Source organism: Podarcis erhardii (genome assembly GCF_964252035.2).
Source record: "Podarcis erhardii genome assembly, chromosome: 8".
NCBI classification, from domain to species: Eukaryota; Metazoa; Chordata; class Lepidosauria; order Squamata; family Lacertidae; genus Podarcis; species Podarcis erhardii.
Genome location: NC_138499.1, coordinates 7,085,742 through 7,097,922, shown reverse-complemented (window position 1 = coordinate 7,097,922; position 12,181 = coordinate 7,085,742). Strand labels below are relative to the sequence as shown.

The window sequence follows — 12,181 nt, the reverse complement described above, 5'->3', positions numbered from 1 at the left end:
ACGGAGATGTCAAAAGAAAGCCCACTTAAAACTGTCTCGTTCATCCAGCTTGGCTCAAGGGCTTCTAGTATCACCATATGAAGGTGTGTACATTTGTCCGTCTTGCCTTTGGCATTCATATTCTCTTTTAATAACTAAAACTACGAATGAAGAATCTTTTTCAGCCCAAGGCCAGCATTCCTTTGTGGCTAGCCTTCCAGTAGCCGTATGCAAGAGGTGGGAGCAAGGCCAATGCAAAAAGTAGTGGCGCAGTCTCTCATACGTCCAGTCATACACATCCATGCACATCCATTCTCACATATGGCAGAAACTCATTCATGCTCCACTACATACACATATTCATTCATTCATTCGTTCATTCATTCATACATACATGCATTCATTCTCTCTCTCTCCAACAAACAAACATCTCTCACTCCCACCCCCCAGCAATTAGTCATGAGAAAAGCAGTGGAGTTTCTTCCCCAAGCCCAATTGCTTGGGGAGAGATGAACCACTGCAGTAGCTGCCTTGTCAATACACTTGTCCAGCTCAGCGTTAATGGGAGAGACTGCTAATTATTTATGGAAGTGAGTCATGGGCGACTTACAACCGCCAGGAGTGACACCTCGACGCCTTCCACATGTGCTGCATCAGGAGGATTTTGGGTATCACACAGTAGGGAAGAATTCCAATCAAAGAATTCCAGCATGTCTCAGGAACATCTACACTGGCTTGGTCATGTCTACAAGAATGGAAGATGGCAGGATCCCCCAAGGACGTGCTCAAAACAGCTAGCAGTGCTGCTTCCCATTTCTAAGCACCTAGGAGCCAACCGGCTTGCCAAAACTGCTCCTCAAATGCTGCCAAACGGCTCTCCAAAATAGAACTTCTTTTGAATAACCCACTAAATATTTAGAAAATATTAATAAAATGCACAGACTCACAAATATTAGCCAATCTCAAAATGGTATGCCATCTGTTCAAGCACTGAACAGCAACAACAAGATTCTGGTGTGCAGGCAACAGCAGATGCTATTAGCACATGCTCATTAGGAAACAGGGGGTGGAGGCAAACCCCCCCCCCCCCATCCCAAGACTGGATCCATAATCTAAACTATAAAAATCACTACAGTAGTGCCTTGGTTTGCAAACAGTCTGGTTTGCATATGTTTTGGATTACAAACACATCAGACCCGGAAGTATGTGTCCTGGTTTGTGAAGTTTTTTGGGATTACAACCCATTTTGGGGGCTATTACGAACAAAAAAATTTTGGAGGCTTCATTGGCGAAAGTGCGCCTTGGGTTACAACTTGTTTTGGTTTACGAACGGACCTCCAGAACGGATTTTGGTTGTAAACCAAGGTACAACTGTATTTGATGTTGTTTAATAAACAATATCTCAATCTGTATTTTAAATCCTAAGGACTTATTTCTATGCAAGAGGAGCACATATGCACCTTCACATTTACACCACCGCAACAAGCTGGGCAGATGCACACGATAAGCAATAGGGATGGGGAACCTTTTTGCAGCCGGGGGTTCAATTCCCTTGTGACAAATGCTAATTTCATTTCATTTGTCCAGTGTGCTACATTCCAGCCACACACAGGTAAGAGGTTTCTATGCATGAACATGGGGTAACTGTGCCCCTGAAGGACCAGGTGCGCAGCCTGGGAGTCATTTTGGACTCACAGCTGTCCATGGAGGCGCAGGTTAATTCTGGGTCCAGGGCAGCTGTTTACCAGCTCCATCTGGTACGCAGGCTGAGACCCTGCCTGCCCGCAGACTGTCTTGCCAGAGTGCTGCATGCTCTAGTTATCTCCCTCTTGGACTACTGCAATGCACTCTGCGTGGGGCTACTTTTGAAGGTGACTTGGAAACTGCAATTAATCCAGAATGCGGCAGCTAGAGTGGTGACTGGGAGTGGCTGCCGAGACCATATAACCCCAGTCCTGAAAGATCTTCATTGGCTCCCAGTACGTTTCCAAGCACAATTCAAAGCGTTGATGCTGACCTTTAAAGCCCTAAAAGGCCTCAGTCCTGTATACCTGAACGAGCGTCTCCACCCCCATCATCCAGCCTGGACACTGAGGTCCAGCGTCGAGGGCCTTCTGATGGTTCCCTCACTGCAAGAAGCGAGGTTACAGGGAACCAGGCAGAGGGCCTTCTCAGTAGTGGCGCCTGCCCTGTGGAACGCCATCCCATCAGATCTCAAAGCAATAAACAACTATTTTACTTTTAAAAGACAACTGAAGGCGGCTCTGTTTAGGGAAGCTCTTGTTTGATGCTGTATTGTTTTGAATATTCGGTTGGAAGCTGCCCAGAGTGGCTGGGGAAACCCAGCCAGATGGGCGGGGTATAAATAATAATAATAAAATTAGTAGTAGTAGTAGTAGTAGTAGTAGTAGTAGTAGTAGTAGTAATAGTGTGCTTATTTATATCTATACACCCACAGAAGCAAGAGGCATTATTCAACAACACATTCCAGCAAGGCAAAATCATTCAAGCAGAGGGCATATCAGGCCAGTGAAGGGTTTATCCAGGGGAGAGTCCTGAAGGCTGCACAGAGGGGCCTGGACCTTTTGATTCTCCTTCCTAGAACTAAAGGCTTCCCTTTTCTCATTTACAAATATAGCCAGCATATTTGGAGTTGGGGTTTAAGTGAAGAAGCAATGTGCTCCATCTTTGGGCCTTGATACCAACTGTGTAAGCAGTTATTAGGAAACATAATGTGCTCCTTAAAAAAATGTTTCAGGGAGATGCCTTCAATGGTACAAGCTGAAATTTAGGGAAGACCACCGAAAATGTTTTATGTGGTGGAAATACAGAAAAGTGCTGCTTTAAATCAACGGGCCGTTGTGGTCCTGTTCAAAGTTGTTCTGACTGACAGCTGCCTCCAGCACTTTTGGAGAAGGGCTCCTACAGGAATCAATTAAAGTGTTGAAAGCTATTGCTAGCAGCAACCTCTCTTTATACCTTCCAGCTGAATTGTGGTCAGGAGTTGGTTTAATCTGCCCTGTTCTGGTCCTGCAGAGAAGCCCACAGGGCAGGCCAACAAGGCGGCACCACAGACGGCTCTGAGTCCACAAATTGCTCCAACGAAGGCTCAACTGACCCCTTTAAAGTCTCTAGGTCGCCTTTCCCAGGCCCCACATCTGCATGGAGAAGTTTCTGGCCTGAAGACAGTCTCTCCTCCTTTACTACTGGACCAATGAGTTAATGTGGGAGGAATTTAGATCCTCAGGCTCACGGGAAGATCCCAACTCTTGCCATAAAGGCCCTGCTGCCATGATAGGTTGTTCCAAGGAATCTTGTCTGCCAGGCTGGGAGTCCTGAACCTTGACGGGTCTCTCGGCAGGTAGCACTGCTGCCTTGGACTCTGTGTTTCAGTTACTGCTGGGCTCCAGTGTGGTGCCATAATCCATCTCCCGAGTGACATTCTCAAGCCCTGTGCCATCTCAGAGGCAATTCCACGAAACACAGTACAGTTCTTTATCTTGCATTATTCAAGAAAACAGATGAACCCTGGAGTGTGCCCACTTGAATCAAAGGATTGCAAGGCATCGTACTGAACATACTGGAAAAATCTAAACCAGTTAAGAGTTAAAATTAAGTTTAAGAATTCTATAATTATGTTAAATGATCAATTTTAAACCATGTTCTCTTTCAAACTTCTTTACAAAAATCATTTGAATTAAAGGTCACAGGCTTCCTACAAGAGTATCTTAAGGAGGAAAAAAATAGTATTTCTGAAAGGATATGATTTTCCAAAGAATGTCTAACTTGCTGTTGATCTCCAGACCTTTTGCTTGCTGTCTCTCTTCTTCCAGCTGCTTTGGGTTTGTAAATTGTGCTCTTTCACCAGGGGAGTCCGGGTAGCTCTCAAAGTTGAACTTGTCAACTTGGATAGCCATACTGCAGTAAAAAACAACAATTATTATTGGAGAAGTTTTATGGAACAATGTCTTGCAGGTCGCACGACAATTTTCATCACATCAGAAAAGCATCAGTAAGCAGGAGTGGTGCAAACCGCAAACAGAACTGAAACAAGCCCAAAATGATGTTGCCGCCTTGTAAATATAGTTTTTTAAGGTGATATTTAGCTTTCTTGTAAATAAAATTATTCCTAAAGAGATTTGGAAGGGCCATTGGTCCTATTTAACGTTCACACACTTCTAGAACGGCATATGAACAGATCATAATTAATAACCATACAGAAATACATACAAACTCAATTGCAGTTGGCTACTAAACCAGGGTGCCATTATTCTTCTGTGCATACATGTTCACGCAAACAAACCCATCTAGCCTTCCACTCCCGCTCAGTCAAGTTATTTACCAGCTTGAATAGCTTGACTAAGCAAAGAACCAGGCAATTTAAAAATGTAGAGCTTTAAAACACACAATTGTAAAATGCATAGCCACAAACATATACAATTTGGAACACAGCAGACATGCGCTTTAGAAGCAGATATTAGATTTGATTAAAATGTATGTATTATGGCTATGATCTCCATTGAAATCCAGCATGGAACACTGTGCAGAGCCCATAGGAAAGGAATAAATTAGGCAGAGATGTTGAAACTCTTGGTTTTAAGTTTCTTGCCTCTTCTAGGTACTCATGTGGTCTTGTTCAAGTCATACAACAGTTACAACTGTTGTAATTAATGTATCATGGAAATATGACTCACATTTTGAGTGGCAGATATCAAAACATAATATTTTCAGGTTCTTCTAGCAATCACATCAAACACTAGACTGTAGTACCTATTCATATAGCAATTTGTTTTGAAGTTTCCACAGTAATCTTTCTCCGCTTTGCTAAGGAAGTATTGTGTTTTTGCAAAAAGTCTCCAACAAGTTAGCTACTTGAAAAACTGAACACAGTCACTCTCTAATGCACACTCAGAAGTAGATCGGCTTAAACGTCATCACAATATTCAATTAGAAATGGAGATGTTATACTGTAAGGGGGGCATTAATTTAATTTAATTTAATCTAATTTAATTTAATTATTATCTATTGCTATTTGATTGTAATGCAGCTCCTTTATTAAAATTAGTTTGGACCTCTCATTCTTTCATTGCTTAGAAACCATATTATGAAATGTGATTTTAGAATAAAATGACTCATACAGCCCACAGGAACCACCTTTACTCATAATTGAAAACTGGTTTTATAAAAGTTTGACATTTAACATTTATATCAGGATTTCTGTGCTACCTTTTGGCCCAAACCACCTTAAGCAGCTTCCAAGCAATTAAAAACCATATGTGCTACAAGTATACACACATTAGATTTCAACTAGTATATGTTAAAGTATGTAGCCCTCTAGAAGAAGAATTTAATAAATCTGAAGTTTCTAAAACAAAGTAAAAATCCAATAAAATAACCTGTGGGAGGGGGGGTGAGATTACTCATGAATTTTACCAGAATAAAAGATGTAAATATCCAATCCTAAAGGGAACTCTATTTCAACGTTCACAGAAACCAGACTATTTTGGCAAAACCGAGGATGGCAGTGGACAACTTAGGAACAGATATATGAGAAATTACATACCTCACATGTAAACAGAGCTAACACACGCAACTACCATGCCCTGAAAACCAGACATTTTGTCAATGCCTACCCCCCCATGGTTACCCCACTCACTTCAAATAATAGCAATATATACTTGAAGGTAGCACTATTTTTCTAGAAAAATAGGTACCAAAACTCAATATGTTCTCTTAGAATGGCAATGGCGCCCACCTGAGAGTTCCAGTGAGTTCTGGCTGGAAAAAAAATTGTTTTCCTCTGCAACCAAAGGGGTATGTGTGTGTTTTCCCTTCTAAATGTATTGTTTTCAGAAAGTTGCAGTTATCATTAAGGCTAAATTGTGTCGTCTGCTGCAGACTCCACACAGGCACAGGCCAACTGTGTCCCCTAATCATTTCAACAGAGACTTTTAGGTGAAGAGTGAAATCTTTCCAGACAGAAGGACACTGCAAAATGGTTTAAAAGAAATCACAAAACAAGTGTGCTTTTCATGATCCCCTCACAACTGCTTCACTTATAACAACCAGAAGTCCACCTGAAAAGTTGGTGGCCAAATTCAAAGCCTTATTAAATAAGTGCCACTTATTAAATCTGACTCATAGTTTTTTTAAAAAAAAAAATTCGTGTTTTGGCTGATGGAAATACAGGTACTGTATTACTGTATATATATTATACCCTCTAGTTACCTTCCATCCAAGGAGGTTTAATAAGATAATATGCCGGTTTATTTTTCCAATAATTCAGCCTTAAAGCAGGCATTGCTCCTGATCTGGCAGCATGCAAAGGAAAGGCTGTGTCTACTTTGCCTCTGATTAATTTTGTATTGATTTGTCTTTGAATGTTATTGCCAGTGCTCCAGCGTTTCACTTACTTCTATTAGTGAATAACGACTTCTGCACATGACACCTATGTTGTGCCAGTTGAACTGGCTGCCGGTGTGCTTATAAGCACACTTCAAACGGCTCATAAATGCATTCACAACCCTGAGCAGTTTAGAATCAGGCTAGTTTAAGGATCACTTCCACCCGTATCAACCTGCCTGCATCTTAAGATCATCCTTAAGATACACTGCTCAGACGACTCGAGACTAAATTAGAAGATTGGCAAGAATGCAGAACAGCGTCTTATCAGTGAAGGTCTCACAACTATGAAATCAGACCTCATATGGACTTAGACTCACTCTCATATTTTTATTCAAGCTTTTAAAGACTCCCTTTTTACTCTGGTTTTAGTGCTACTATGTTATATTGGGGATTTTTTTAAAATTTAGGATTAGCTTTAAGAACTAGTGCTATATAAACAAAATTTATACGGTTTTATTGAGTTTTAAAACTGTATTGATTTACTCAATGTAAGCTGCTGTGTGAAACTTGTGCTTAAAAAGCAAACTAAAAATATATCTGTAAAAATTAATATTGTGATATTTCAGTGATCTGCACAAATATAGAACCTATTCAGTATAAGTGATAAATCACCAATTAACCTGTTCCAACCTTCTACTGGAAACCGAACGTATGTACAGAGCAGCTATTCTCCCAGTTGCTGGCTTTCCAAGCACCTGACAGAAATTCTATCTCTATGGGAGATTTCTTTCCACACTGCAGATTTCAAACTCTGTCCTCTTGTACTCTCAAAAACATCATGCACTCTGATGATGCAATATAACAGCAACGTTAATAGGCAACAGCATGAATCTAGCCATCTTGATTTCTAATTTTTTTATATATCCAAAATTGTTTTCAATTCTTTTGTTTATGCTTGTAACTGTTTTTATTTTATAATTGTATATTTTGCTGTTGTGAAGTGTGAGCTAAAAATCCATACTGAATTCCTAAATCTATAGTGAGTAAATAAAATCAAAATTAATAAAAGCATGGAAGACAGGAACAAGGCCATCAAACCACATGCATTATTTACCCAATGGCATCTGCAGGCCAGCAACCAATATGCCAGGCAAATTTAAGGGGAATGTGTTCAATAGTCACGGTGCCGGCATAGAAAAGACTCACAAACCAATGATAAACCATGGCTTTACATCAACCAAAATGACTTTGTTTAGTTAGCTGGGACAGGTTCAGACATTAAAACAAGCCAAGGTTTAGTGTTACATGTGAACATGGCTACTATATCTGCTATGGAAGTTACATTACAGCAGCCTCCGCAGGGATTTCGTTCAAGCTTTTAAAAATACTGAGTCACATCATAACATTTTAAAAAGTAAGAATTTAAAACTTAATTCCATATTGCTCATGTTAGGAAAAATATGAGGAGAAAAGGCATGGTAATGAAGGTCACAGTGCAGCCTGTAGAAAGAGAAGGTCAAAGACAACTAAGGTTTCTTCTATGGAAGAGTATATATTCTGAAGCTTCAAATCACACCATAGGTATAGATGTAATGAAACAAACTGACAAGTTATTTCCATAACCAGGCATATTTCTATCTGCAATCATGACCTAAAAATAAGTTTCTTAACAGGTGTTTGTCTTATTTTGACTGCTTGGTAAAAAATAAGAAGCATGGAGTTCAGCCAGATGCAATTGAAGCATTTTATATGCTGCATATAATCATTTATTTTATCTGACAGGTGAGGTCTTCAGTGTTGGATGTGGAGCGTGTAATTAGAACAGTGTTCTGAACATACTTGCTATGAGATACCTGAAGTGCCTTATATTCATGTTAATCTAGCATCTACAGTCCAAATGAAAGAAGTCAAGTTGGTCTTGAACCTATTTCAAGATGGAGTATTATAGCCTGTCTAGCAGTCAACCAAATCAGGTAGTAGGAATCAAAATTTTAAGAGCCTTTAGTCCGTTGGGTAATTTACATGTAAAGGTTATTTTTATCTGTCATCTGTAACACTGCCCTGAAAGCCTGAAAGGGCAGGATAGACATAATTAAATAAAATAAAATAACCAGTATTTTTGCTTCAGCAGAAATGAAAGATGAAATAAATAATACCCTGGCTAAAAAAAGGAAATGTTTCTATGGATAGTGGGTGTAAATTCTGTACCTTCATAGCTCTATTTAAAGCACATAAACACAGACATGACCAATTAAAAGGGGAATGCTCACAGTAACTGTTTGTTGGAGATAAAATTTTATGAACAACTAGCCAAAAGAAAAAGGAAAAAGAATATTAGGAAATTGTTTCCTAATTGTATGATGATTTTATATAAATACGTTTGCGTGTTAAATGCTTCCCCACACCAACATTTTGTTCCACATTTTGAGATGCATTTAAATGACTTTAGGGACGTCTGTTGAGTCATTTTACTGTTCTGTTCACTGGTTAAGATATAATAACAATAATAATATTTTGGATAAGCATGTTTCTTTATAGTGTTAATTCCAGATATTTTCACAATGAGCATTGCAGAAAAAGCCTTGAAGAAAGCTAGCTGACATCCACAAGCTAGAAAAGCACAGAATACCTAGGGAACAAATGGAATTCTCGCACTGATTATACTGTTTCTGCATCAAAATCAGAAATAGGCACAGCTTCATTCTCATTTTGATTCACAGTTTCTCGGGCAAAAAGGAGAGTTTGCTCACACTGTAAAACTGAAGAGCAAGGGTGTGGGGGGGGGAATACGATGACCTCTACAATATTCTCCACAGATCTGTGCATTAGTCATCAGAGTTAAAGCTTTGCCTCTGGAGACCTGAAATCAGCTTCATGTTGCTTGGAGGGGATTAAAAGAATGAATCGCCAAGGAATTCAATAGTGATGACTCAGAACACATATTTTCATTATGGAAATTTCAGTTACAGGTCTGTAATGGTTCTAGGGGTTGCTCGTGCGTAAATCGGCGCCACGCTTGGCTGAGTTACCTGGGTGAACCCTTTCTGTCCGGACAGCCACTCACCCGTGGCTGTCTCAATCGCTGGCAGAATCTGTCAGTGGGCGTTTCTTGAACTTCTTCCAGCAAAGAAGCTCTTTGACGCCTAGTCTCCGCCTACTCTCCCTGCGCGGAAGCCTTCTGCGCAGGGAGGGTGTGGGCAGCGGAGGACCCGTGCTCTCCCCACTGGTCTCCGGCGAGGAGTCATGGAGCCACCTTGCCGATTCCCCCATCTGCCCCCCTTCTCCACTAGTGTTACGCTGATTTCCTTCCCCAGAAGATGGGCTGCTTCTCTCCCTCCCGGTACGCTCTCCGGAATCCCTCTGGAGCCCTCCCTCTCCCTCTGGCTCCGATGGCAGTTCCCTGACACAGGTCACTCTATCTTTCCATGCAGCCAAAGTGAGCTGGAAAGAAAAAAAATGTGAATACAGAGACATAGTCGGATCAAGTAAACTATTGCTGTGTATTATGCTTCTTGGAAGGGTCTATTGCTTTATTCTGTTCATGTGCCTGAATTGATTCCTAAGGATAAAAACTGGATAAAGTGAGCTTTTCAAAATGTGAATATGACCTCCGCCAAGGTGATAAGAGTGTTTTTATAGCTATTATGCTGCTAATTTATTTTTTTCCTCCTCTCAGTTGCCTGCTCCATGCAGAAAGACACCAACAATAGGACAAGTCTTTTCTTTGTCTATTATGATATAGACGGCATGTCAGGGAGATGGGCTGTAGATTAGCCCTCTCTACTTAGGTTACCTCTCTGCATTTAGGAAGAAATCAGAACCCAGTCAAAATTCAATGTAGTTTGCAAGATTCTGGAACTCCATGCTGGAGGAGACCAGGTGAAGCCCTAGGGTGCATGCAAATATCTAAATGTGCAGCTGAGGGCACTGGGGAAATATCCCCTAGGAATGCTAAGAAACGATCAGGCAGTGTTTTGGTTAGTGAAAATGCATCAGCAGAAAAAGCTGCTCAACTTTTCCACTAAAGATAGCCTTTCAAGAACTGAACTTTTATTTCATGAAAAAAGCACTTGTCTGGTATCAAAATGTCTAAACTGATGCAAGACCGAAAAGGGAGGAATCCTATGGCAAAGATCTTCCAGGTTTAAGAATGAAGGATGCAGCTGATCTCTGGCTGAGCCAGAAAGTCCCCACCCCTGGCTCAGTCAAAGATATGGTGGCGTAACTTGCTCATGCTGGCTCAGCTGAAACTGGCTGAACTTACGCCAGCTTTTGGTGTATAGCATTGCTCCCAACATTGGCTAAGCTCAGAACATACATATCTAAACAATTAAACTCCCAAGAGGTGGTCATATAATTTAAAGTGCTTGAAAACCTGTGCATCCAGCCGACTTCCAGAACCAAATCCTATGCACAAGAAGTTGCCATAAAGAAAGTGGGTGTAAATTAAGCCAGCAGATGCTGCTGTTCTGGCCGACAGAAAACAACCCCTTAAAATAGTGTTCTATGCCAGGTTGCTGGGAACCAAACTGAATGGGCTTAGGATCCAGCCTAACTCCTCCCTCTCTGGTTCTGCCCCCATCATGCTCCTGAAATGCCCCTTTTGCAGGGAGGGGGGCACTAACACTGGCCTTGGATCAAGTTACACCAGCATATCTTTGGATGAGCAGGCTTGGGGACTTAACACTGGCTGAGAGTAGCTGAGCCAGAAATCAGCTGGCTGAATCAGAGATCCACTGCACTCTAAGCTGCTCATCCTATGGTTCTTCTTGCCATAGGTGTGCCTCCTTTTTCTCTCTCATCTCTAATTTATTGACACTGGAAACCTGTAGGAGTGGGGAAAGGCTGAAAACGGCATGGGAGATAAACAGAACAAGTAACATATCTGCCTTGCTGTCTTGGTGGAAATTAATAGAGATGATGTAACCTCCAAAGGGGACGTGGGTGGCGCTGTGGGTTAAACCACAGAGCATAGGACTTGCTGATCAGAAGGTCAGCGGTTCGAATCCCTCAGACGGGGTGAGCTCCCGTTGCTCTGTCCCTGCTCCGGCCCACCTAGCAGTTCAAAAGCACATCAAAGTGCAAGTAGGTAAATAGGTACCGCGGGAAGGTAAACGGCGTTTCCATGCGCTGCTCTGGTTCGCTAGAAGCGGCTTAGTCATGCTGGCCACATGACCCAGAAGCTGTATGCCGGCTCCCTCGGCCAATAAAGCGAGATGAGCGCCGCAACCCCAGAGTTGGCCACGACTGGACCTAATGGTCAGGGGTCCCTTTACCTTTTAACCTCCGAAGACCATCAGAGATACTTAAATAAATAGACAGGAATTTTACAGGAGTGAATGCTATGTTCAAAGGGCTCTTCCACATGTGGTGGACTTCTCTGGCTGTTAAAATATTCAGGGTACGGGAATTTGGCAATGTCGGTGATAAAGTGCAACCACTGATGGAGCCTACCAATCCATTATTAGCCAGGCTATGACATTTCAAAGCCCCTAATCAGGATTAATTTATCCCCCAAATTACCATATTGTTTTTACTACCAGCAACTTGGATTGGAAGAGTCAGATATTGTATTTTTTTTTTCCAATATTTTTTATTGAGTTTACAGAATATAGAAATACAGAAGAAAAACAGATAAAAGAAAAAGAATAAAAATTTCAAATTTCTTTTATTAGGAAGAGTCAGATATTGTAAACCCCCTTCAGTTTTCTAGGATTTGGCAAACAGCAGAAAAGTACAGCATACTTATGAGGGAATGTTAAGGATAGCAGGAAAGGATATACTGAATAAGTATTATCCTTCCTTCACTCACGCTAATGAGTGATGTAGCAGAGCAAATTTCCCTCAATGGAAGCTA

At 41.2% G+C, this 12,181-nt stretch overlaps 1 protein-coding gene across 3 annotated transcripts in view; it reads right to left on the bottom strand.

The window, feature by feature from the left end:
- Positions 1-12,181, bottom strand: part of TRAPPC9 (trafficking protein particle complex subunit 9) — a 264,093-nt gene that overhangs the window by 159,918 nt on the left and 91,994 nt on the right. For all 3 annotated transcript variants that reach the window (XM_081874037.1, XM_081874039.1, XM_081874038.1), the window contains one exon: positions 3,745-3,897. In XM_081874037.1, the coding sequence (XP_081730163.1) occupies positions 3,745-3,897 (153 nt within the window). The remainder of the gene's footprint in view (positions 1-3,744; positions 3,898-12,181) is intronic.